At 44.5% G+C, this 27,796-nt stretch overlaps 1 protein-coding gene across 1 annotated transcript; it reads right to left on the minus strand.

The window, feature by feature from the left end:
- Positions 1-23,017: 23,017 nt before the first annotated feature.
- On the minus strand, positions 23,018-23,323 carry LOC136542936 (uncharacterized). Its single transcript, XM_066535544.1, has one exon. It carries the CDS (start codon positions 23,321-23,323, stop codon positions 23,018-23,020), a length of 306 nt encoding a protein of 101 aa, XP_066391641.1.
- Positions 23,324-27,796: the final 4,473 nt, after the last annotated feature.

The raw sequence follows: 27,796 nt of genomic DNA on the forward strand, positions 1-27,796 counted from the left end.
CTAGAGTCATTTGGGCATGGCTGCAAGATTTGGTTGACGATTGAGAATTCCATTCACTTTATAAAATAATTCAAGCAAGGACATAACTCGTCATTTCATGTGACTTCTTGATTCCAAACTTCACGAAACTTTTCCATGGATCAATATAGATGGGTAATGATGTGAGACACATGAAGATATTCCAATAACACCAGCCAAGCATATATCTTAAAAAGGGCCTATATGTAAAGCAAGGGTGCAATATCCAAGTTTAGGTTGGGGCTCATTTCCATAGGTTTGACCTTGACATTTTCATCATCACTTAATATGCCATATTTGAGCTCAAACCCATTGCTTAACTGGTGGCAAACACTTGGGGTGTTACACGGTTCGCCTGCCTGGTCAGAGCTGGAGGGGGCCGAAGGAGCTGTGGCCAGGACAGAGGTAGAGCAACCGCTGGTGAGCCGTGGCATCATGGTAGTGGACATCCCCTCCGACGGCAAGGAAGACACCAGTGTGATGCCGCCAGCCGTCCTGCCATCCTAGGAGCGGGCGATGATCTCGTCATCGGTTGGTGCTGTGATGGCTAGATCTTTCGGCGGGTCGTGGGCGACCCACGAGCTAGTGTAGCCTCACCCCGATGAGCCAAGAAAAGCCCGATTCATTCTTCGTGATGAGGAGGAGGTGAAGCTTTGGCACCTACTTGGGAAAGAGGGCAATCGATGGGGTCCGATCTCGCTCTTACCAGGGCGAAGCTCAAGGAGGCCTTGGAGAGGATTGAGCTCGTCCATCAGGCCATGACCATTGACCTGCCCTGTGTTGCGGAGGTAAGTTTTCTACGTTCATGGTGTTGTCTTTTGATTTCATCCATCAGGCCATGACAGTCATCTCAAAATGCCTGCTTCTTATGCTGTAGGACTTGGAGATGATGTCGATCCACAAGTCCTGATTTCTCCCTGAGGAGCACAGTCGGATGGAGCAGGAAGTGGCGGCATTGCAGCAGGTCGACGAGCTTAGGCGCAAGCTAGAATCCACCAGTCATGAGTCCCAAGACCGGTCGGTAGAGGCGACGGGACCCTGAGAAGCGGAGCGGCACGAGGTCGAGCAGGTGACTGCCGCCGAGCAGATGCTTCACACGATGTAGGCTCACTTGGTAGGGATTGAGGCGACGCTCTGAAAGTCCTTGCATGCTCTAGAGGCTAAGCGAAAGGCTCAGTCGAACGCCGAGCAAGAGGTGGTTGCGCTCCGAGGGTAGATGCTTGGGGCAGAGGAGTCAAACGCTTGACTGCTTGAGAGGGTGACCCAGCAAGAGGAAGGGCTAACCTTTCTCGAAAGCGCCTGCATCAGTACGTACCTATCCTGCCCTCAATTGATGTCTTGAATTTTTCTTTTCCTTGCTCCTGAATCTATCATCCGTTTCCAGAATTGGGAGGGAAAGGTTAGCTCTCTAGAGCAGGAGCTCGAGGCGGCCAAAGCGACGGCAGGTCAGAGCATGGAGGCACTGGCCCGGTCCCTAGAGGAGTGAAGCATTCTCAAGGGAGAGCTCGACCAACTTCGCAACATCGCGCAGGTGGTGGTCTGTAACACCTCGGGTGTTTAAATACTAAAACCTACCATGTCATCATATGCATTGCACATCATTTTGGTGTTAGTGAAAATTTTGAATGGCATACACTAAAACAAGTTTACCTTTATGTTATATGTGTTGACTTGTATGGTTTGAATCAAGTTCAAAATCTTTGTAGTGAATTGAATTTCCGAAAACCCTAAATTCCAGTATTTAAATTCTACCTTGAAAACCTAATTCAAAATCTAAGCACATTTTGGGGTTGAGCCTAAAAGCAAAAGTGTAGAGCTTGTCAAGGTGTACAAAGTTGGTTTTTAGAGTTTTCAAAGTTGTTATATAAAATTTGAAGTAATTTGAAAAGGTGAAATGTACTTAAAGTATCCCCTTTTGATTTTAAACTTGCATTTCAAAATGTAGACCGAATTGGAGTATGGTTATTAAAGCAAAGTTATAGAACTTTGAATTGGGAACAACTTTCATTTTTGGAGATTTTTGAGTTACTATATAAATTTGGGAGTAATTTGAGAAATTAGACGAGTGGTAATTCTATAATTTTGGAGAACAGTACCAGCGGGCAGCTGTCACCACCGGCGACCTTCCTCTGGCTTCCAGGTGTGCTCGTGGCCACGTTCGGCTTCGCGCTGGCGTGGAGAAGGCCGCGGCATGGCTTCTTCTTGCTTCCTGGCCATGTTATATGGTCTTCACCGTCGCTGTTCTTCTCTTTTTCTTCTCCCCTGTTTTTCCCGATGCCGCCGCCCAGCTCCATCAAGCTCGCGCCGTCACCGTAGTGCCAACCAGTCACAACAAAGCCCGTCATAGCTCTGCTTGCTCCTTGCGCATCCAGCTGACCAACCCTTGAAGCTTGACTCCACCGGGAAATCGCTGTGCGCGCCTTTCTTCCTCGCTTAGCATCCCTTTAGTTTCACCATGTTGCTATGATGCTTTGTGCCTTGTTGCTTGACCATTTTGTCCACCGTAGCCACCGGAGCACCGTCGCCGACGTTGTTCGCGCCGCCGTGATTGCTGTGACTGACGACGAGCTTCACCGTTGCTTCTCCGGTCCTATTTCCTGCTCGAACGTGTTTGGGGTGAGCTACTAATCCTATCCAAGCACTTAGTTTAATTGCTACCGGTCTCATGTCGCTGGCATAGCGTAGCCGCGCCATCATGGCTGCCATGGCCGGTGTCAAGCTCATACCCCGCTGTAATTAGTCTAGCTAGTACATTCAATCGATGCGTTGTGATGTGGGGAGTGTGTTGGTACCTTCGCCATGGCCGGAGACCTCACCGGCGTCGAGTTACCGGCGGTCAAACCGCGGTCGTCGCTGTTGAGCGCGGGAGGACGGTGATGACAGGTGGGACCCCATTGTCAGTGACTCTGTGTGTGAAAATGGATTTTTCTATTTTGCAGATTTGAATGAATAGTGATGTGATTTGTTATTTTTGTATAGAATTAATTAGAGATCCAAAAATTATGAAAATTTTTTGTGTGACCTCTCTGTGATGTAAACTATTTAGGAAAAATATTAAAATTTGATTTTCAGTAGATTTTGAATGTGATAAAAATTACTCTAATTAATTAATAAATGAGCTTCCATGATTTTTCTAGGCTCTATTATTTATCCAAAAATTATGAAAATTGTTTGGCCACTTAGTTATCATGTGATAAGCCTTCATAAAAATTTTGAGCTCATTTGGAAAAATTTGATTTATTTCATATCTTTTAATTAAATAATTAATTCATAAAAGCAAATAGTAAACCTTAATAATTTAGGTTTTTGTTTGAATTTTGGATTGAGTGATGACCTTGGGTCATTAGTATAAGATGATCCTTGGTACTTAAAGTAAGTGTTTGGGTTTATGAAAAAGGTTTAGTTAGTTGTTGGTTTACAACTGTACCGCGAAGGAAAGTTGTATTCAAGTTATTAATTTTTGTATTCATCATCAAGCATCATGTTTCATATCGCGCATCGTATTAAACATAGCATTGTTACTATGTATAGTGAACGAAAGTGTGAAAGGGTCGAGATGGCGACTAGAGGGGGGGGTGAATAGTCCTTTTTAAAACTTAATCACGTTGGCTAACCGAAATAGGTGCGGAATTAAAACTATTGGTCTAGCCAAAACTACACCCCTCTATCTATGTTCACTAGCACCTTGCAAAGATACTAATCAAGCAACAAAGGTGCCGGGCTAGCTAGAGCTCACCTAACCAATTCCAGGAACAAGGTCACACAAACCTATGCCACTTAGTACTTTAAGCAACAAGGGAGCTCCTACACATGCTAGTAAGCAAAAGCACAAAGCCAACTAAGCTCACTAGCAATGCTCAATAACAAGGCAACCAATGCCAAATTAGAGAGCGCAATTACTTAGCTACACAAACTAAGCAATGTGACTAACAAAGTTACACAAACCAAATTAGTCACGCAAGGGAGCTACTTCTATGCTACACAAGCGAGAAGGTAACTAGCAAGCTACACAAGCTAACTAATTACAAAAGCAACAACACAAGCTCAATGTATATGAATGTAATCGCAAGCTTGTGTAACGGGGATGCAAACCAATGGGAAGATCAAGGTTGACACGATGATTTTTCTCCCGAGGTTCACGTGTTTGCCAACATGCTAGTCCCCATTGTGTCGACCACTCACTTGGTGGTTCGGCGGCTAATTGGCATCACCCGCCAAGCCCGCACATCGGGCGCCGCAAGAACCTACCCTAGAAGTGAGGGTAGCTCAATGACACGCTTTACTAAAGTTGCTCTTTGCGGCTCCCGCGGGGCGAGCACAATGCCCCTCACAAGCTCCTCTCCGGAGCGCCGCACAAGCTTCTTGCGGGCTTCCATGGAGACCACCACCAAGCCGTCTAGGAGGTGGCAACCTCCAAGAGTAACAAGCACCACTAGCTTGCAACTCGATCATCTAGTGCCACTCGATGCAACCTCATGATGCAATCACACTAGAATCACTCACTCACATAATTGGATGATCACTATCAAGTATGTGTGAGACGGAGGGCTCCTAAGCACTCTCAAGCATGGACACAAAGTCCCCCAAGGTGCTTAGCACCAGCCATGGCCGAAGGCCACTTCTATTTATAGCCCCAAGGGCTAAACTAGCCGTTACCCCTTCACTGGGCAACTGTTGGGTCGACCGGACGCTCTGGTCGTGTTGACCGGACGCTGGACCTCAGCGTCCGGTCGCCCGATGACAGCCACGTGTCACCTATGTTCAACGGCATTCTTTCGATCTCAACGGTCATCTTCTAACCAGACGCAGCAGCTTCAACTGACCGGACGTTGGACCCTCAGCGTCCGGTCATTTACAGTAAGGTACCAACCTTGACCGGACACGTCTGGTTGCACGTGATCGGATGCAGCCCAGCGTCCGGTCATACTCCAGCTCCTGCGTCACCATGCATCAGCCTGACCGGACGCGCCCTGCCAGCGTCCGGTCACTTCCAGTGCCAGTGTCCGATGCACTCAGTGAGACCCTGTCTTTTCTATGTAGGGCGCCGGTGGCACCGTCGAACTGTCCGCACTCTATGGGCGGACACTCCTTCGGTGGAGTTTCTTCACCAAGTTGATCCACATCAACTCCAACTCCATCTCCTTTGTAAATGTGCCAACACCACCAAGTGTACACCACCATGTGTATGTGTGTTAGCTTTTCACAATCATTTCCCAAAGGATGTTAGCCACTCAACTTGCCACGCCACTCGATCCTAGCGACGATGCAAAGTTAGATCACTCGAGTGGCACTAGATGACCGATATGCAAACAAGTTTGCCCCCCTTGATAGTACGTCTATCTATCCTAAACCTAGTCAAAAACTTCTCTACACACCTATGACCGGTGAAATGGAATGCCCTAGGTTATACCTTTGCCTTGCGCATTCTATTCCATCTCCTCCAATGTCGATGCAACACATGCACCAACATGATCAACAATGATATGATCCACTTCATATAATCACGTGATCATATTGGTTCATTGATCTTGACTTTACTTGCTCTTCACCGTTGCCATCGTCCATCGGCGCCAAGTCTTGCTCAAGCTTCACCGCCATGCGGTCCATCACTCCAAAGCCTTCGACTTGCCCTTCACGCTTGCAACCGGTCCATCAAGCCAAATCTTGTCTTGATCTTCTCCACCTTGATCACATGACTCAATGTCATGTCTCATGTGCATTTAAGCTCCTTCATCATCACATGTGTGAGCTTTGCAACATTTCCAAGCCATTTTCACCTTCATGGCATATGTTGCTCACACACATGTACCTGTGGACTAATCACCTGTGTATCTCACATAAACACAATTAGTCCACCTAGGTTGTTACTCAATTACCAAAACCAAACAAGGACCTTTCAATCTCCCCCTTTTTGGTAATTGATGACAACTCTACAAAGATATGGAAATTAAGCTCTTTTGGATTCATGTTGCTTGCCCAAGCAATTTTACCATGTGAAAATGATTTTGGACAAGTTTCATGAACCCCAAATGGTAGCAATTGCTCCCCCTATATTTGTGCTAAGAGTTTGGATTGTAGCTTGCACATATGCATAGATTAAAAATGTGGGAGAGTAATTACTACAAAATAATGCTAAAGTGTATAGAATAAACCTTTGAAGCATGTACCAATCGGAGTTGCACCTTTAAGTTCATCCTTAGCACCAAGGTTAGCTAGATATCACTTGGAAATAAAAGCACTAGATACCTTGTGAGATCAACATTAAAAGCAAGGTACTAGCATTGCTTGCAAAGCATACCAAGTGTCTAGCTATCATCCTATGCATACTAGTTATCAAATCATCATTCAAGTTCTACAACTAGCATACACTACACAAGCATGCATATTGAATTTGAAAGTTTATGCAATGCAAGCAAGCACATGAATATGCACATATCAAATGCAATCAATCAAAGTTCATGAGCTTGCTCCCCCTACTTGTGTGCTTCTCTTGTCCAAGAATTTTGATCCTTCTCTTTTCTCCAATGTTGCTCCCTCTTTGTCCATGTCCATGTCCAACCTCCTAAGCTTTCATATCTTATCTCTCCCCTTACACAATTTATCTCTCCCCCCTATAGAGGCTTTCATATCTTTGTACAATCTCTCTCCCTTTGTCATCAATTTCCATAAAAGGTGTGCTTCTTATTGATGCAAAGGTATGCATTTGGGGTAGATGGCTGAGGCTTGAATCTTGCATTTTTTATGGACATCTTCATGATTGTTGGAATGACACCACTTGTAGATACCACTTGTAACTTATATCACTTGTATCTTGTGTAGGGCTTCTTGAGATACCACACATAAGAATTTTTGATCTTGATATCAATTTGTGGGACACCTCCCCCTATGTGATAGCATGGGTCATCCATTTGATACACTTGAGCTCTTGTAGATGAGGGATGCATTCTTCATTTGATGATCACTTAAAGTTGAGGATCACTTGTAGGATATCACTTGTGAGATGATCTAGACATTATTTGTAGATTCTTGATGAAATACTTGAGTCTAGATACCATTTGAAATAAACAAACTAGATATCCATTTGCATTGTTATCTTGTGCTTGTACTCTTATCACTATCATGAGCTTCTATGATTGACTTGAACTAAATTGATTTGCCTAAGCTTCCAAGTCCGGTTTGAACCAATGACAAGCTTCTTCACACCTCTTGCAAGGGTTATCTTGCCAATGTTGTACTTGTCACTTGTTAGCAATCCATATTGAGTCAAGTACTTGGGTTTACTAGCTCATGAACAAATTCATATACTAACCACTAGATCAAGTAATCATTCAAACAATAGTGGTAGGCTATGAATTTAAACATTTCATTTGTTATGCATGATCCTATGAAGCATGTGCTATATGCACCAACCGCATACTAGTAAGGGATGAAATGATCATGCACATTACAATGATGCCTTTGCTATGTTGGAGTAGAGGATAGTCACATAGATTCCAATTCATTACTCCAATAGCAATGCGAAGTCCAATTATAAGCTTGGTGAAGACCAATAGATACCATGTTGAATTTCATTCTTCACCCATATGAAATGAATACCACTTATGATCAAGTGCACTTTCTTGTTGTGGTTGACTTGCTTTATCTTTTGATCTTTGCTTGTATGAGAGTATCAATTTGAGAATACCACTTGAAATATCATGACTAGCTCTCTTTTGGGTGTTGCTTGCTTTTCTTGATCAACCCTTTTGATTGCTTCAACTAAGCATCTCAAATGTTCCTCGGATCACCACTTTCATGTTAGCCTTCTAAGTACCACACTTGGTTTACCTACACATAGGCGGCAAGCCCCTACACTAGGGAGAAGTGACCTCTCTCCAAGAACCATTGTTGACACTCACTTGAAATAACTTGATTGATTGATCCAAGTGATGGACTTAACTTGATGAGTAACATTGATTCCTTATTTAAGTCCTTTTCTTTCTTCTTGTTTAAGTTCTTTTCTTTCTACCAAATGATTTCCAATAGTCACTAGAACTTAAGCTTCAACTTCATCTTGAGTTTGATCTTGATCTTCCAATTTGAGTACCGAATGTGTGCAAAGTACACTCCACAATCAAATAGCCTTGTACTCATATCTTGTCATGCTTCTAGATCATTTTAAAACCAAACTTAGGTACCTCAAAACACTTGTAAACATGTTTCCAACTTGAGGACCTTTCAATCAAAGTGACTCTAGATCAATCCAACATTTATCACTTTTCTGACAGATTTTGTACCCTTCAAAGAAATAAGCATATATCCCAAAGTACAAATCCAAATACCATGAAATTTGGTGGAGATTTTCTTTACTGAGTTATCTAGCAGCTGTAAAAATGTGAGCTTCATTTGTCTTCTAGATTTCTGCCATATATCAATTCTTCCACCACTGCTACATGCTGAAAACTGCTGCACTATAGCTGACAAGAACCACTCCAAAACCGAAGCATTTCTTATCCAATTTTTATGAAATTTTTACAGCATCTTATACCATAAGTCTAGAGCATGTACACCAATTTTCATGCCAATCCAATAAGTTTTCAATACTCAAATATGGCTAAGTTCACATCTAGCTCAGATTTTGCAATATAGGACAGATTTCAACAATTGAGCTATTCTTCATCAAATATGAATCAAACTTGATACTAACTTGTTTGAATACTTCCATAAGACATATATCCATTCAAACCACTTACTAAAAGTCATCTTATGAACTTATCCAACACAAATCAATCCAAACTTGACTACTAATCAATTATCCATTCAAACATCTCATAGCAAGCAACATTGCATATTTATCCAATTCAATCAACTCATATGCACCCAAATGAAATGATCAACAAGAGATATACCTTGGTTAGCTCATGATCATCTAACTAGCAAGCTTCAACTCAATTATTTGCAAGTCATCAAATATTCCAATAAATCACCACAACTTGAATATGACACTTGTATGTTGTAGCACTTGGACTTCATTCAATTTTCATTTAGCATTGGGTTAGATATGCACTAAGCTTCAATGCTTGATTCAACATATGATGACTAATATGAACACAATTGAATCAAGTCTCCAATGCCGATGGTACCTACAATCAATCATCCACTTTTTGATGGTACCCAAACAAGTTTGGGTCCTCTCAAGTTAGGAGCAACATACTTAGGCATAGCCTTAGTATGAATAGCGGGATGTTTTGCAATTGCAACCAATGAGGTACCATTGCCATCCTTCCTAAGCACATTATTATCAACAATTGAAATAGGCTTAGAAATGTTACCTAGGGGACATGAATGTGCCATGTGTCCCCTTTCCCGGCATGAGTAGCACTTTCTCTTTGCTTGAGCCTTCTCTTCTTTGCTCATGTGGTGCTTCTCATTGCCTTGCCTCTCATGGATTGCTTGAGCCTTCTTCTCAAGCTTGGTAGGACACTTAGAGGCAAAGTGTCCCACACTTCCACACTTGAAGCACTTGATGTGAGCATGATATTTCTTCTCATCTTCATTCTTGCTCATCATCTTAGCATCTTGAGTTTGCATTGGATGCCTTGCCTTTTCACCCCTTCTTGTTTTCTTCTTCTTTATCATCAAATCACCACCATCTTCATGGTTGATATTGATTTGAACTTGGGGTGTCTTCTCTTGCTCAACTTGTGGCTTTGGTTGAGGCTTCACTTGTTGCTTCACCAATTGCTTGGTTGGGCACATTGAGGTAAGATGACCCGAAGTGCGGCACTTGAAGCACTTGACATGCTTTAGCCTCTCTTCTTCTTTTATATTCTTGAGCTTCTCAATGTTAGGGCAACCATTTGCAAGGTGTCCCGCTTCATGACACCGGTAGCACATGGTATGAGAGAGCTTTCTATGTTGTAGCTTCTTCATCTTTCTCTCTCTCTTTCTTTCACCCTTTGTCATCTTCTTCTTGAAGCCAAGGCCACACTTGTCACCATAGTTTCTTTGAGTCTTCAACATGTGCTCAAAGGTGACTTTTGAGTTGTAGCACCTCTCTAACTTGTTGCTCAATTTCTTAACTTGTTCATTTAGCTCATTGTTCTCCTTCAAAAGGTTAGTCTCACAAGACATAGAAGTAGAACAAGCATCTATATGTGAAGAGCATGGCATGTCTAATAAATCATCACAAGAGGTGGATACATGCTTCTTGCCTACATCACAAGGGTTAGCAATAATATGTGATTGATCAATTGACCCATGTGATGAACTCTCATTATTTTTAAGTTTCTTGGTAAACATTTTAATGAGAGAAGCATGTTGTTCTAATAATTCATCATGAGATGCAAGTAGTGTCTCATGATTCAATTTAAGCTCATCAAGTGAAGATTTATAAGCATCAAGTAATTTCTTATGTTCTTCACAAGAGTTCTTTACAAATGAGTTTTCATTTTCTAGTTTCAATGTTTTAGCTTTCTCATTTTCTAAAGACATGGTCATGCTAGCAAGTCTACTAACAAGCTCATCATATGAATCAACATGATCAACCACATTATCATTTGTTACCTTGGTGTCACCTTGTGACATGAAGCAATGTGGTGATGTAGTTGGAGAGCTTGTAGTAGCATCTTCATTATGGCTTGAGCATGAACCATCATCACCATCAAGTGTGCATGGGGTAGCATCATCACTTGCAACACTTGTGGCACCATCATCAACCTTGTCAAGTGAACTTGTAGTTGATCGATCATCGTCATCACTTGACCATGAGGTGGAGCAATCTTCCACAATCACCAAATTGTGGTTATGCTCAACACACTCATGCACCTCCTTCTTGGGCTCATCCTCCTTCTTGAATTTGTCATCATCCCATGTGGAGGAATCTCGGAAGGTTTCCTTGATGGACTCCCATATCTCACGAGCTGTCCCCTTGTAGTTTACTTGCTTCATCAAATCAAAATGTAAGGCATCCAATAGAAAACAACAAGCATGTGCATCAAATTCATAGAGGACTCTTTGAGCTTTGGTTAGAGTTCTATGATCCAAGATATGGGTGAGACCACTAGTGACAACCCACCAAAATTTAGGTCCCTTTGCACGAAAATGATCAAGCATGTGATTTTTCCAAAGTGCAAAGTTTGTGCCATCAAAAATGTGTGTCTCACAAACATCTAGCCCATTAGACACCATCCTCTCGGGTCGGTGAAGACCACAAAAGAGAGACCGGGCTCTTATACCAATTGAAAGGGTCAAGATGGCGACTAGAGGGGGGGTGAATAGTCCTTTTTAAAACTTAATCACGTTGGCTAACCGAAACAGGTGCGGAATTAAAACTATCGGTCTAGCCAAGACTACACCCCTCTATCTATGTTCACTAGCACCTTGCAAAGATACTAATCAAGCAACAAAGGTGCCGGGCTAGCTAGAGCTCACCTAACCAATTCCAGGAACAAGGTCACACAAACCTATGCCACTTAGTACTTTAAGCAACAAGGGAGCTCCTATACATGCTAGTAAGCAAAAGCACAAAGCCAACTAAGCTCACTAGCAATGCTCAATAACAAGGCAACCAATGCCAAATTAGAGAGCGCAATTACTTAGCTATACAAACTAAGCAATGTGACTAACAAGGTTACACAAACCAAATTAGTCACGCAAGGGAGCTACTTCTATACTACACAAGCGAGAAGGTAACTAGCAAGCTACACAAGCTAACTAATTACAAAAGCAACAACACAAGCTCAATGTATATGAATGTAATCGTAAGCTTGTGTAACGGGGATGCAAACCAACAGGAAGATCAAGGTTGACACGATGATTTTTCTCCCGAGGTTCACTTGTTTGCCAACATGCTAGTCCCCGTTGTGTCGACCGCTCACTTGGTGGTTCGGCGGCTAATTGGCATCACCCGCCAAGCCCGCACGTCAGGCGCCGCAAGAACCTACCCCAGAAGTGAGGGTGGCTCAATGACATGCTTTACTAAAGTTGCTCTTTGCGGCTCCCGCGGGGCGAGCACAATGCCCCTCACAAGCTCCTCTCCGGAGCGCCGCACAAGCTTCTTGCGGGCTTCCACGAAGACCACCACCAAGCCGTCTAGGAGGTGGCAACCTCCAAGAGTAACAAGCACCACTGGCTTGCAACTCGATCACCTAGTGCCACTCGATGCAACCTCATGATGCAATCGCACTAGAATCACTCACTCACATAATTAGATGATCACTATCAAGTATGTGTGAGACGGAGGGCTCCTAAGCACTCTCAAGCATGGACACAAAGTCCCCCAAGGTGCTCAGCACTAGCCATGGCCAAAGGCCACTTCTATTTATAGCCCCAAGGGCTAAACTAGCCGTTACCCCTTCACTGGGCAACTGTCGGGTCGACCGAACGCTCCGATCGTGTTGACCGGACGCTGGACCTCAGCGTCCGGTCACCCGATGACAGCCACGTGTCACCTACGTTCAACGGCATTCTTCCGATCTCAATGGTCATCTTCTGACCAGATGCAGCAGCTTCAACTGACCGGACGCTGGACCCTCAGTGTCCGGTTGTTTACAGTAAGGTACCGACCTTGACCGGACGCGTCCGGTTGCACGTGATCGGACGCAGCCCAGCGTCCGGTCATACTCCAGCTCCTGCGTCACCATGCGTCAGCCTGACCGGACGCGCCCTACCAGCGTCTGGTCACTTCTAGTGCCAGCGTCTGATGCACTCAGTGAGACCCTGTCTTTTCTATGTAGGGCACCGGTGGCACCGTCGGACTATCCGCACTCTACGGGCAGACACTCCACCGGTGGAGTTTCTTCACCAAGTTGATCCACATCAACTCCAACTCCATCTCCTTTGTAAATGTGCCAACACCACCAAGTGTACACCACCATGTGTATGTGTGTTAGCTTTTCACAATCATTTCCCAAAGGATGTTAGCCACTCAACTTGCCACGCCACTCGATCCTAGCGACGATGCAAAGTTAGATCACTCGAGTGGCACTAGATGACCGATATGCAAACAAGTTTGCCCCTATTGATAGTACGGCTATCTATCCTAAACCCGGTCATAAACTTCTCTACACACCTATGACCGATGAAATGAAATGCCCTAGGTTATACCTTTGCCTTGCACATTCCATTCCATCTCCTCCAATGTCGATGCAACACATGAACCAACACGATCAACAATGATATGATCCACTTCATATCATCACGTGATCATATTGGTTCATTGATCTTGACTTTACTTGCTCTTCACCGTTGCCATCGTCCATCGGCGCCAAGTCTTGCTCAAGCTTCACCGCCATGCGGTCCATCACTCCAAAGCCTTCGACTTGCCCTTCACGCTTGCAACCGGTCCATCAAGCCAAATCTTGTCTTGATCTTCTCCACCTTGATCACATGACTCAATGTCATGTCTCATGTGCATTTAAGCTCCTTCATCATCACATGTGTGAGCTTTGCAACATTTCCAAGCCATTTTCACCTTCATGGCATATGTTGCTCACACACATATACCTATGGACTAATCACCTATGTATCTCACATAAACACAATTAGTCCACCTAGGTTGTCACTCAATTACCAAAACCAAACAAGGACCTTTCAAAGTGAGCACGTGGTAGTCAATCAAGTTGAGGAGGAGGTTAATCCGTCTGTTGAAGTCGGGTTAGATAATTATGGAACATCTCTGGAACCGAACTTTTCCATCAACTAAGGCAAGCCCCGGATGCATTTAAGCCTACCTTATGTTTTACAAATTTATATCGCTTTTGCTTTTCAATACTGCATTAAGTGATTAGGAGTTGAGTGAAAACCTAATTGGTGCATTACCAACCTTGTTTTTCAATACCAACCTTGTTAACCGTCTCAATCCGAGTATGCTTAATTATGCTTAGCCATGCTTAGAACGATACAAGTTGGGTGATCACCGGTCATCCGCGAGATATAAATGGTTTCTTGGTTACGACTGGTTATTTATGTGATCATGAGATATGAGCATGTGGAGTAATAAATCTAGACCGGGTGGACTCGGTGTATGGGAGCCACAAGACATGGAGGTCTTGTGACCGGGTTCTTTCTGCCTGTGCCGATTAAGACACGTCCGTTGTTGAATTGCATGAGGTGAGACTTTATAGTACCGATCACATACTTCGGTAAGCCTTAACTTGGCTATTCTATTACGAGAATGGCTACTCGCACACTGGGAGTGGAGAGATGGTGAGAGTAGCGTGTACCCACGTGGTAATGGGCTGGATTGGTGGAGTACTATATTCTCGGGTGGCGTGGACCTGTTCTTGTTTTAGAGGATCTGAGGGTAGGTTGGTATATGTAGGTCGGGGACCTACATATGTCGTGTGGTTGGGAATCCCCAGCTGGGTTATAATCGGTTTGAATCGTCGTTGCTCCTTGGCTATGGAGACTCAACTCACTGTTATGGTGGAGTAGTAATGTTATAATGCCCTATATAATAAAAACTATTGGTTATGTACCATAGGAGCTTTGATGTTTAGTAACGTAAGAATCGTTCATGCATCATGTCATTAATGAAACACTGCACATATTCTAGTTATAATCATTCATATGAAGTTGAAATATAATGATGTTTAAAACTTCCTCCTTCCATTCAGGGAATGGCTATTACTTGTTATAGCTATTTTTGTCCTAATGAATCTGGTCATGTACCAAGCTTTGCCAGTAAACCACTCTTTGCTTATGTTTGCTCATAAGTTCTACATCATTTGGAACTTTTGATGCACTTTAATTTTTCCCCATCTACTCAATGTTGAAACTTGGGACTAATCCTTGACTTCCCAAACCTATGCATGTGTCATGTCTTGGTTTCTCCTAAATGCAACACATGCTAGTTTCTTGACCTTGCTAGTTTGACAAGTGTTACTTGTGAGTTACTTTAGTTGTGCCCTATGGTGGTGCCATGATCCATGATTTATGGTGCCACGTCAAAACCTGGGGTCTCATGTGGACTGCAACCATAAGGAAATACTGCTGGGCACTCGCTGGTATCGATGTCTGAGGTCATGATCCATTATAGCTTCGCAATTAATGTGATTCACACATCTTGGAACTCTCAATTGGAATTCATGATCCATCATTCCATTGAAGTTACTAAATCCTTTGTCTCTTACAACTGTCTTTTGATCTCGTTTACAATTTCAAGTCAACTCTTGTTGTTTTATGAACAACTTGAAAGTTAATGTGTTTGACGCATTTCCTTTTCCACTACTCAACCCAACACTTTTCGCACTTTGTAATCTCGGGACGAGATTTCTTTTAGGGGGAAGGATTATAACACCTCGGGTGTTTAAATACTAAAACCTACCATGTCATCATATGCATTGCACATCATTTTGGTGTTAGTGAAAATTTTGATAGGCATACACTAAAACAAGTTTACCTTTATGTTATATGTGTTGACTTGTATGGTTTGAATCAAGTTCAAAATCTTTGTAGTGAATTGAATTTCCGAAAACCCTAAATTCCACTATTTAAATTCTACCCTGAAAACCTAATTCAAAATCTAAGCACATTTTGGGGTTGAGCCTAAAAGAAAAAGTGTAGAGCTTGTCAAGGTGTACAAAGTTGGTTTTTGGAGTTTTCAAAGTTGTTATATAAAATTTGAAGTAATTTGAAAAGGTGAAATGTACTTAAAGTGTCCCCTTTTGATTTTAAACTTGCATTTCAAAATGTAGACCGAATTGGAGTATGGTTATTAAAGCAAAGTTGTAGAACATTGAATTGGGAACAACTTTCATTTTTGGAGATTTTTGAGTTACTATATAAATTTGGGAGTAATTTGAGAAATTAGACGAGTGGTAATTCTATAATTTTGGGGAACAGTACCAGCGGGCAGCTGTCACCACCGGCGACCTTCCTCTGGCTTCCAGGTGTGCTCGTGGCCATGTTCGGCTTCGCGCTGGCATGGAGAAGGCCGCGGCATGGCTTCTTCTTGCTTCCTGGCCATGTTATATGGTCTTCACCGTCGCTGTTCTTCTCTTTTTCTTCTCCCCTGTTTTTCCCGACGCCGCCGCCCAGCTCCATCAAGCTCACGCCATCACCGTAGCGCCAACCAGTCGTAGCAAAGCCCATCATAGCTCCGCTTGCTCCTTGCGCATCTAGCTGACCAACCCTTGAAGCTTGACTCCGCTGGGAAATCGCTGTGCGCGCCTTTCTTTCTCACGGCCGGCAGCACCGCCATCGAGTGCGTGTCACCGTGGCCAGCGCTCCACGGTGCGTATCTGTCCTTGCTTAGCATCCCTTTAGTTTTGCCATGTTGCTATGATGCTTTGTGCCTTGTTGCTTGACCATTTTGTCCACCGCAGCCACCGGAGCATTGTCGTCGACGTTGTTCGCGCCGCCGTGATTGCTGTGACCGACGACGAGCTTCACCGTTGCTTCTCCGGTCCTGTTTCCTGCTCGAACGTGTTTGGGGTGAGCTCCTAATCCTGTCCAAGCGCTTAGTTTAATTGCTACCGGTCTCACATCGCTGGCATAGCGTAGCCACGCCGTCATGGCCACCATGGCCGGCGTCAAGCTCGTACCCCGCTGTAATTAGTCTAGCTAGTACATTCAATCGATGCCGTTGCTGTTGAGCGCGGGAGGACGGTGATGACAGGTGGGACCCCGTTGTCAGTGACTCTGTGTGTGAAAATGGATTTTTCTATTTTGTAGATTTGAATGAATAGTGATGTGATTTGTTATTTTTGTAAAGAATTAATTAGAGCTCCAAAAATTATGAAACTTTTTTGTGTGACCTCTCTGTGATGTAAACTATTTAGGAAAAATATTAAATGTTGATTTTCAGTACATTTTGAATGTGATAAAAATTGCTCTAATTAATTAATAAATGAGCTTCCATGATTTTTCAAGGCTTTATTATTTATCCAAAAATTATGAAAATTGTTTTTCCACTTAGTTATCATGTGATAAGCCTTCATAAAAATTTTGAGCTCAATTGGAGAAAGTTGATTTATTTCATATCTTTTAATTAAATAATTAATTCATAAAAGCAAATAGTAAACCTTAATAATTTAGGTTTTTGTTTGAATTTTGGATTGAGTGATGACCTTGGGTCATTAGTATAAGATGATCCTTGGTACTTAAAGTAAGTGTTTGGGTTTATGAAAAAGGTTTAGTTAGTTGTTGGTTTGCAACTGTACCGCAAAGGAAAGTTGTATTCGAGTTATTAATTTTTGTATCCATCATCAAGCATCATGTTTCATATCGCGCATCATATTAAACATGGCATTGTTACTACATATAGTGAACGAAAGTGAGCACGTGGTAGTCAATCAAGTTGAGGAGGAGGTTAATCTGTCTGTTGAAGTCGGGTTTGATAATTGTGGAACGTCTCTAGAACTAGACTTTTCCGTCAACCAAGGCAAGCCCCGGATGCATTTAAGCCTACCTTATGTTTTACAAATTTATATCGCTTTTGCTTTTCAATACTACATTAAGTGATTAGGAGTTGAGTGAAAACCTAATTGGTGCATTACCAACCTTGTTTTTCAATACCAACCATGTTAACCGTCTCAATCCGAGTATGCTTAATTATGCTTAGCCATGCTTAGAATGATACATGTCGGGTGATCATCGGTCATCCGCGAGATATAAATGGTTTCTTGGTTATGACTGGTTATTTATGTGATCATGAGATATGAGCATGTGGAGTAATAAATCTAGACCGGGCGGACTCGGTGTATGGGAGCCACAAGACATGGAGGTCTTGTGGGCGGGTTCTTTCCGCCTGTGTCGATTAAGACACATCCGTTGTTGAATTGCATGAGGTGAGACTTTATAGTACTGATCACATACTCCGGTAAGCCTTAACTTGGCTATTCTATTACGAGAATGGCTACTCGCGCACTGGGAGTGGAGAGATGGCGAGAGTAGCGTGTACCCACGTGGCAATGGGCTGGATTGGTGGAGTACTATATTCTCGGGTGGCGCGGACCCATTCTTGTTTTAGAGGATCTGAGGGTAGGTTGGTATATGTAGGTCGGGGACCTACATATGTCATGTGGTTGGGAATCCCCAGCTGGGTTATAATCGGTTTGAATCATCATTGCTCCTCGGTTATGGAGACTCAACTCACTGTTCATCATCGTAGTTAATAACTGAAACTTGAGCTGGTTTTGAGAAAGAGTTTGATATGAAGTTCATGATCTCATTATGGGTCATGGTAGATTCATATACGGCTTTTACGCAAAAGAACTTTGTTTATTGTTAAAGCCATACCTTGAACCCCTGAGCCTGCATTCCTGTGTCTAATCAGTTTTTAGTTCGGTTAAGTCTTGTTGAGTACTTTTGTACTCATGGTTCGTTGACCCTTGTTGAAGGTGAGCCTCATAAGCAGGTCTGTCTTGGACCGTGCTACATGACTGTTGTTCAAATCGATGATGATAAGTAAATGTGTGGTCCTTGGGCAGGATACTTATATTGTGTGTTTGTATTATGTTACTAATGTCGCTCCACTAATACTATGGTTTGTAATAATTATCGAACTTAGTTTGTAAGGTTTGAAACAACTAGTTTGTAAACTAAGTTATTGTAAGACTTCCGCTATTTTACTCTGATGTAGATATTTGAATAAATGTTGTAATACTACAATGACTCTGTAATGGGATCCTGCTCGGAAATTGTGGATGATTCGGGGTTCTCCGTGGACACCGGATAGTCTTCTTAAGTTACCGGGAACATATGCATAGTCATCAGAGGTCACTGGACAGTGACAGTTGCATTTGGGCCCTATAATTTAGGAGGTTCTGCCACATGGTTGCTGAGGTGTTTGGGTCGGGCCCTAGCACCAGCACGCCCATCGTCCAGCTGGCGAAGGTCTCGAATGAGGTTCGGGCGCTCATCTCCGACGGCATGTGCTATGGGATGTCGGGGGTGCTGATGTCGGTGGCGACCCACTACCCTGACCTAGACTTCGTGGCCACCTACAGAGGATATGCATGTGGGTTGAGCATGGATGATATCTAGGCGCTGGGGGAAAGCTTGGCGCCGCACGCACAGGTGGTCGCCGAGCAGGTCACCGCGCGGTGGGTGATGGAGTCTCATCACTCGACGGCGGCGACAGGTGCATGACAGGAAGACATCATCCAACCTACCATGGCGGAGGCTAAGTCAGAGGTGAGCGTCATCCTGCCCGCAACCGAGCCAAACATCGTTCAGACCGCAGCCAAGCCGAGCACCGTCGTCCCGACCACAGCCGAACTACCTTAATCTTCGCTGGCCGCACCGTCCGCCGATACGACTGGAGGACCACAATAGAATTATATAAAAGTAGTTAGTCTTTGTAAAAAGATAAATTCATGGGGGGAGCCCCCCTATGAATAGTTTATGTTCTTTTGTGATGAAATCAATCATGAGGGGAAGCTTGTCCTGTCGCCCTTGTTTTTATCCTTGCCTAACTTTGCTTTTTGTCCTTTGCTTTTCACACCTGCCCGTTGACCGTGGGCTACAACCTTAAGAACCCAGGCATGGCCCATGAGGCTCAGCTGCTCGTAACCTTAGGTCATGGCGGGGTCTGATCGGTCGGGAGGCTAAAGTGTAAGTTACGTAGGGTAGTCAAAGGAATAGGACACCCTTTCATTTGGGCAAAAAGTGTTACTAAATGACAGTAAAGAGGGAGTGGTATCGCACCCTCGTGGAGCCCCTGAGTGACCCAGGCCAAGAGTGCTTGGGATGGGGTGCTATAGGAGCAAGTTTTAAATAGAAATGAGCGGTAAAGACCGAGCTTAGGGAAAGAAACGACGTAACTGTTCGATGTTTCATGTCTTGGTGAGAACGTTGCTGTTGTCGTCCTTCAGCCAGTAGGTGCCCGGTTGGATCACCTCGACCACCTTGTACGGTCCTTCCCATGGTGGAGAGAGCTTGTGCTTGTCCTTGGTTGACTAGATCCTCTGGAGTACGAGATCATCGACCTTGAGCGTGCTTCCCCTGATTTTTCTCTCGTGGTACCTGCAGAGAGTTTGCTGGTAACAAGCGGAGCGGATGACGGTCGTCTCATGAGCCTCCTCGAGTAGGTCGACCACGTCCTACTGAGCCTCCATGGCTCGATCTTGGTCGAAGGCCCTCACTCTTGGGGCACCGTGATCGAGGTCGGATGGCAACACAGCTTTAGCTCCATACACTAGGAAGAAAGGGGTGAACCCCATGGATCGTTTTGGAGTCATTCTTAGGCTTCAGAGGACTGTCGGGACCTCTACTACCCATCGCCCGAGATACTTTTTGAGTTGGTCGAAAATGCAGGGCTTAAGTCCTTAGAGGACTATGCCATTGGCCCGTTCGACCTGACCGTTAGTACGTGGGTGTCCAACAAAGGCACAATCGATCCTGATGCCGTATCCATCACAAAAGTCTAGGAACTTCTTGCCAGTGAAGTTGGTTCCATGGTCGGTGATGATACAGTTAGAAACACCAAACCGATAGATGATGTCGAGGAAGAACTTGACCTCCTCTTCTGAGCGAATGTTGGTGATGGGCTTCGCCTTGATCCACTTGGTGAACTTGTCCACCGCCATGAGTAAGTGAGTGAAGCCACCTAGGGCCTTTTTAGGGGGCCCAACCATGTTGAAGCCCCAGACCATGAATGGCTAGGTGGTGGACATGGTTTGTAGCTCCTACGCTGGCAAGTGAGTTTGTCAAGTGTAGAACTAGTATCCTTCACACCTACGGACAACCTCCTTCGCGTCTCAAAGTGTAGCGGGCCAATAGAAACCTTGGTGAAAGGCTTTCCTGACCAGCGACCTCGGGGCTGCGTGATGTCTGTAGATTCCAGCATGGACTTCGAGGAGGAGCTATTTCCCCTAGTCGGTCGGGATGCACTACATGAGTACTCTCGACGATCTTTGTTTGTAAAGTTCATCACCGATGGCGACGAATGTCTTGGTGTGTCGAGCAACTCATCGTGCTTCGGTATTTTCTAGTGGGAGGACTTCTTCGAGGATGTAGGTGAGCAACGGCGCTCTCCAGTCGATCGAGTCGAGCATCATCACGGAGGTGTCGCCTATCGATGTTGTGATGGGAATGTCAGGGCCTGAGCCCCCAAGCGCCTGGTTAGGGTTAGATCGCGTTGGAGTGCCGAAGCCCCCGAGCGCTTGGTCGGGGTTGAGCCACAACGAAGTTGGATCCTCTAGAACGTGGGCAGACGACTTGTGGAGGTCATTGATGAAGACCCCATCTGGAGACAGAACCCGCCTGGCAGCCAATTTCATGAGGAAGTCGACGGCATCGTTGTCCTTTCGGGGGACATGATGCAGCTCGATCCCTTGGAATTTGCCCTCGAGCTTGCACACCTCTTGGCAGTACACCACCATGAGAGGGCTCTTGCAGGAGGATTCCTTCATGGCTTGGCTGACGACCAGCTCTGAGTCGCCGTGAACATATAACCACGTTGTGTCAAGCTCGATGGCGATGCGCAGCCCATTGATGAGGGCCTCATACTCCATGGTATTGTTCGAGGCTGAAAATGGAGATGAATTGCGTAGCAGAGCCTGCTCCCATCTAGGGAGATCAGAACCACTCCAGCCCCTGAGCCAGGCGCTATGATCGACCCATCAAAGTACATCGTCTAGTACTCGTGGGTGACGTCCGAGGTCAGGAGCTGGACTTCTGTCCATTTGGCGATGAAGTCGGCAAGAGCCTGAGACTTAATAGCGGTATGGGGGACATACCTAATGTCATGGCCCATGACCTCGAGTGTCCATTTGGAGATTCATCCCACGGCGTCGCGGTTATGGATGATGACCTCGTGATCGATGAAGTAGTGCAGGAGCTTCCTGGTCGCCATCAACATGGTGTATAGAAGCTTCTAGACCTAGGGGTAGCGAACCTTGGCGTCGGCGAGTACCTCACCGATGAAGTACATAGGTCGTTGGACCTTTAGGGGGTGTCCTAGATCCTCCCTCTCGACAACAAGGGCGGCGCTTACCACATGGTTGCTTGCCACGATGTAGAGGAGGAGAGGTTCTCCCCGTTCAGGAGCAACGAGGATTGGGGCTGATGTCAGCGACACTTTGAGGCTTTCCAAAGCCTGTTGTGCCTCCTTTGTCCAGACGAATGCATCTATCTTCTTGAGAAGTTTGTAGAGAGGCATCCCTCATTTGCCTAGTCAGGAGATGAACCAGCTCAGGGTGGCCAAGCAGCCAGTGAGAGCATGCCCTTGACGTTGCGTATAGGGCCTATGTTGGAGATGGCCATGATTTTTTGGGGTTGGTTGTGATGCCGCACTCGGACATGATGTGTCCGAGCGGCTTCCCCTTTGGAACCCCAAAAACACATTTTTTAAGATTCAATTTGACGCTGAACCTTCGGAGGTTCATGAATGTGGTGGCCAAGTTTGTGATCAGGTCGCTTGCGTGAGCCGTTTTCACCACTGTCATCTACATAGACGGCGAATGTCGGTTTTGGCCACTCGACTTGGTCAGGTTGGTCGGGCGGGTCAATTTGGTCGGTGAAGCATCGCTGCATGCACCGTTGGTAGGTGGCACCCGTGTTCTTTAGATCGAAAGGCATGGTTACATGACAGTACGAACCATACAGGGTGATGAATGAGGTCGCAACCTGGTCAGACTTTTTCATCGTGATCTGGTGGTAGCCTAAGTAGGCATCTAGAAAGGAGAGGATTTCACATCCTGAGGTGGAGTCGGCTATCTGATCTATGCGTGGTAAAGGAAAATGGTCCTTTGGGCATGCCTTGTTGAGGCCAGTATAATCAACACACATTCTCCATTTCTCATTCTTCTTTTTTCACAAGAACATGGTTGGCTAGCCAGTCGGAGTGGTATACCTCTTTGATGAATCTGGCTGCTAGAAGTTTGGTGATCTCTTGGCCTATGGCCTTGTGCCTCTCGTCATCAAAGCGACACAGGCGTTGCTTGGTAGGCTTTAAGCCTAGGATGACACATAGTGCATGCTCGGTGACCTCCCTCAGTATGCCCGGTATGTTAGAAGGCTTCCATGCGAAGACATCCTGATTTGCGTGTTTGAAGTCAGTGAGCTCGCTTTCCTATTTGGCTGGGAGCTTGGTCTCGATCTGCACCATCTTAGTCGGGTCAGTGGGGTTGATCTCCACCGCCTTAGTTTCCTCGACAGGATGGAAGGCACTCGAGGAGGTTGGCCCATTACAGTCGGGGACTGCTAGAGTAGCTGAATTCCTGAGCTTCGGGAGCTCGGGGGAGTTGATGACGGCAGTGGTGGGCTCATAATGCTCACGGTCGCACATGTAGGCGTGCGAGAAGGTGCTACCCATGGTGATGATGTCGTTCGGTCCTGGTATCTTTATCTTGAGGTAGGTATAATTGGGGATTGCCATGAACTTGGCATAGCATGGCTACCCCAAGATGGCATGGTAGGACTGTAGAAAGTCCACCACCTCGAAGGTCAGGACCTTCGAGCGAAAGTTGGCTCAGTCGCCAAATGTGACAGGCAGGTCAATCTGCTTGAGTGGGTACGCCTACGTCCCCGAGATCACACCATGGAAGGGAAAGCTCATGGGACGAAACTCTGACCAGGGGATGCACATGGCATCGAGGGTGTCAGCGTATAGAATGTTGAGGCCGCTCCGTCCGTCCATCATCACCTTGGTGAGGCACTTCTTGTGGATGATGGAGTGGATGATGAGCGGGTAGCGACCCATTCGTGGGACGTGGGATGGATGGTCTCTCTGATCAAAAGTGAATGGGGAGTCCGACCAGCTAAGGAAAGAGGGGATGGCCAACTTGGTGATGCATGCCTCTCGATAGCGTACCCTGTGCTGGTGCTTGGAGTGGATGGCATTGGATCCCCCTATGGCAAAACCTCCTAAATTATAGGGCCCACATGCACCTGTCACTGTCCAACGACCTTTGATATCTATGCATATGTTCCCGGTAACTTAAGAAGACTGTCGGGTGTCCTCGGGGAACCCCGAATCATCCACGATTTCTGAGCAGGATCCCATTACAGAGTCATTGCAATATTACAACATTTATTCAAATATCTACATCAGAGTAAATTAGCGAAAGTCTTACAATAACTTAGTTTACAAACCGGTTGTTTCAAACCTTACAAACTAAGTTCGATAATTATTACAAACTATAGTAGTAGTGGAGTGGCATTAGTAACATAATACAAAAACACAATATAAGTATCATGCCCAAGGATCACACATTCACTTATCATCATCGACCTGAACAACAGTCATGCAGCACGGTCCAAAACAGACCTGCTCATGAGGCTCACCTGCAACAAGGGTCAACGAACCCTGAGTACAAAAGTACTCAACAAGACTTAACCGGAATAAAAATTGAGAAGACTCAGGAATGCAGGCTCAGAGATTCAAGGTATGGCTTTAGCAATAGTCAAAGTTCTTTTGCGTAAAAGCTCTTTAACAAAATTCTTTATATCAACATTTTTATCATAAAAAAGATCATATACAAAGCTGACATGATCCGTATTGGGATCATGAAACTTCGTATCCAACACTTTCTCAAACCTTACTCAAGTTTCAGTTATTAACTACGATGATGAACAGAGAGTTGAGTCTCCATAATCGAGGAGCAACGATGATTCGAACCGATTAAACCCAGCTGGGGATTCCAGACCACACGACATATGTAGGTCCCCGACCTACATATACCAACCTACCCTCAGGTCCCCTAAAACAAGAATGGGTCCGCGCCACCCGAGAATACAGTACTCCACCAATCTAGCCCATTGCCACGTGGGTACACGCTATTCTCGCCATCTCTCCACTCCCAGTGCGCGTGTAGCCATACTCGTAATAGAATCACCAAGTTAAGGCTTACCGGAGTATGTGGTTAGTACTACAAAGTCTCATCTCACACAGTTCAACAACGGAGGGTTCTTAATCGACACAGGCGGAAAGAACCCGCTCACAAGACCTCCATGTCTTGTGGCTCTTATACACCGAGTCCACCCGATCTAGATTTATTATTCCACAAGTTCATATCACAAGATAACATAAGTAACCAAACGTAACCAAAGATCCATTTAAAACTTGTGGGTGACAGGTAATCACCTGACCTTTATCTGTCTAAGCATGGCTAAGCATAACTAGGCATTTACGAAGTAAAACTGGTAACAAGGTAGATAGGGAAAAACAAGGTTGGTAATGCACCAATTAGGTTTTTACTCACTCCTAATAACTTAATGTAGTATATAACAGCAAAAGCGATAAAAATTTATAAAACACAAGGTAGGTTTAAATGCATCCGGGGCTTGCCTTGGTTGGCGGAAAAGTCAGGTTCTGGAATCGTCCCACTGATATCAGATCCGACCTCAACAGACGGATTAACTTCCTCCGCAATTTGATTAACTACCACGTGCTCACCTTCGTTCACTACACGTAGTAACAATGCCATGTTTAACATGATGCGGGATACAAAACATGATGCTTGATGATGGATGCGAAAGTTAAAAACTTGAATACAACTTTCCTTCGCGGTACAGTTACTAGTCAAGACTAACTAAACCTTTTTCATAACACTTATTTCAATTGCCAAGGATCATTACCAACTAATGACCCAAGGTCATCACTCAATCAAAATTTTCAAACAAAACCTAAATCATAAAAGGTTACTATTTGCTTTTATGAATTAATGCTTTAATTAAAAGTTATGAAATAAATTAACTTGTTCCAATTGAGCTCAAAATTTTTGTAAACGTTCATCACATGATAACTAAGTGGCAAAACAATTTTCATAATTTTTGGATAATAATTTAATCCTAGAAAAATCATAGAAACTCATTTATTAATTAATTGAGCCATTTTTATCACATCCAAAAGGTACTGAAAAACAACATTTCATATTTTTCCTAAATAATATACATCACAGAGAGGTCACACAAAAATTTTCATAATTTTTGGAGCTCTAATTAATTCTACACAAAAATAACAAAAGCATACACTATTCATTCATTTTTGACAATAGAAAAAAAATTCCATTTTGAAACCCACGGTCACTGACAGCGTGACCCCACATGTCATCCCCGACCTCCGTGCTGACCACGGCGATGACGGCGCTGACCGGTGATTTCTTGCCGCCGGTGAGATCAACGGCGATGGCAAAGGTACCACTGTGATCACCACGACATGGCGCATCTACTGGTGTCACAGAATGGATCGATAACAGCTCATACCGAGCTCGACGCCGGCCATGGCGGCCATGACGGCGTGGCTGCGCTATGACGGTGAAACAAAGCCAGTAGCGGTTAAACAAAGTGCATAGGAAGGTTCAGCAGCTCACCCCAAACTCGATGGAGCCAAAGGCCAAGCCGGATGATCAATGGAGGCGCTGGTCAACGTTCACAGCAACCACGACGGAGCAAGCAACGACGACGGCGATGTCCCGGTGACTACGGTGGATAAAATGGTCAATCAACCGAGCACGAAGCACCATGGCATCATGGCGAAGCTGAAACAAAGCTTCACAAGGTCAGAGGCTCACTGTAGAGCGCTGGCCACGACGGCGCTTGCTCGACGGAGATTCTACCGGCTGCGAGGAAGAAAGCCAGCTAGCGGCGTTCCTCGGGGAAATCAAGCGACTAAGGCTGGTTGGCTGGGTGCGCAAGGAATAGGTGAAGTTGGGATAGGCTTTGCCGAGATGGCAACGGCGCTAGGTCGACGGCGAAAGCTCGATAGAGCGATGGCGGTGCTGCCGGGAAAAACAGATGAGGAGAAAAGAAGAACGGCGACGACGCCTGGGCTTTATAGGGCGGCAAAGATGTAAGGAGACGACATGCAACAGCCTGCTCATGCCAGCGCGAAGCCGGAGAAGGCCATGGGCACGCCTGGAACGTCAAAGAAAGGCCGCCGGCGGTGATAGCTGCCCGATGGCACTGTTTGCCAAAATTACAGAATTGCAACTCAATTTGAATTCCAAATTACTCCCAAATTTGTGTAACAACTCAAAAATCTCCAAAAATAAAAGTTGTTCAAAATTAAAACTTCTACAACTTTGCTTTTATAACCACCCCCTAATTCAGTCCACATTTTGAAATGTAAATTTGAATTCAAAAAGGGGACATTTAAAGAATTTCGCCTTTTCAAATTACTTCAAATTTCATAAAACAACTTTGAAAACTCCAAAAACCAACTTTGTACAACTCGACAAGCTCTACACTTTTGTTTTTAGACTCAACCCCAAAATGTGCTTAGATTTTGAAATGGTTTTTTCCAGGGCAAACTTAAATGCTGAAATTAGGGTTTTTGAAAATTCAAATCCAAACAAAACTTTGAACTTGATTCAAACAATACAATTCAACACATACAACATAAAGGTAAACTTGTTTTAATGAATGCACATCAAAATTTTCACTAATACGAAATGATGTACAATGCATATGATGACATGGCAGGTTTTAGTATTTAAAACACCCGAGGTGTTACAATCCTTCCCCCTAAAAGAAATCTCGTCCCGAGATTCAAAGTCATAGGGTAAGTAATAGAAAATGAAATGTGTCAAACAACAACATTCAAAAACTTGTCCATAAAATAGTTGAGGTTCCTTTACAAACATGGTTTGTAACAATAGAGCACAACTAACATTATTCTAGATTGACGCAAGAAACTCTGGAAATTTTTCTAACAAGTAATCTTCGGATTCCCAAGTAGCTTCTTCTTCGGAATGTTGATTCCATTGTATCTTGTAGAACTTGCTGGTCCTCCTTCGAGTGACACGATCTTTCTGATCTAGAACTCGGATAGGATATTCGGAATAGGTCAAATTAGGTTCAAGTTCCACTCCTTCAACCTCAACATTCTGCTCAGGCACTCGGAGACACT

The sequence above is a fragment of the Miscanthus floridulus genome, chromosome 3 (genome assembly GCF_019320115.1).
Source record: "Miscanthus floridulus cultivar M001 chromosome 3, ASM1932011v1, whole genome shotgun sequence".
Classification (NCBI taxonomy): domain Eukaryota; kingdom Viridiplantae; phylum Streptophyta; class Magnoliopsida; order Poales; family Poaceae; genus Miscanthus; species Miscanthus floridulus.

Bases quoted from the DNA above. Each gene is read 5' to 3' on its own strand.
- LOC136542936 (XM_066535544.1), bottom strand. From the start codon at position 23,323: ATGGCAATCCCCAATTATACCTACCTCAAGATAAAGATACCAGGACCG.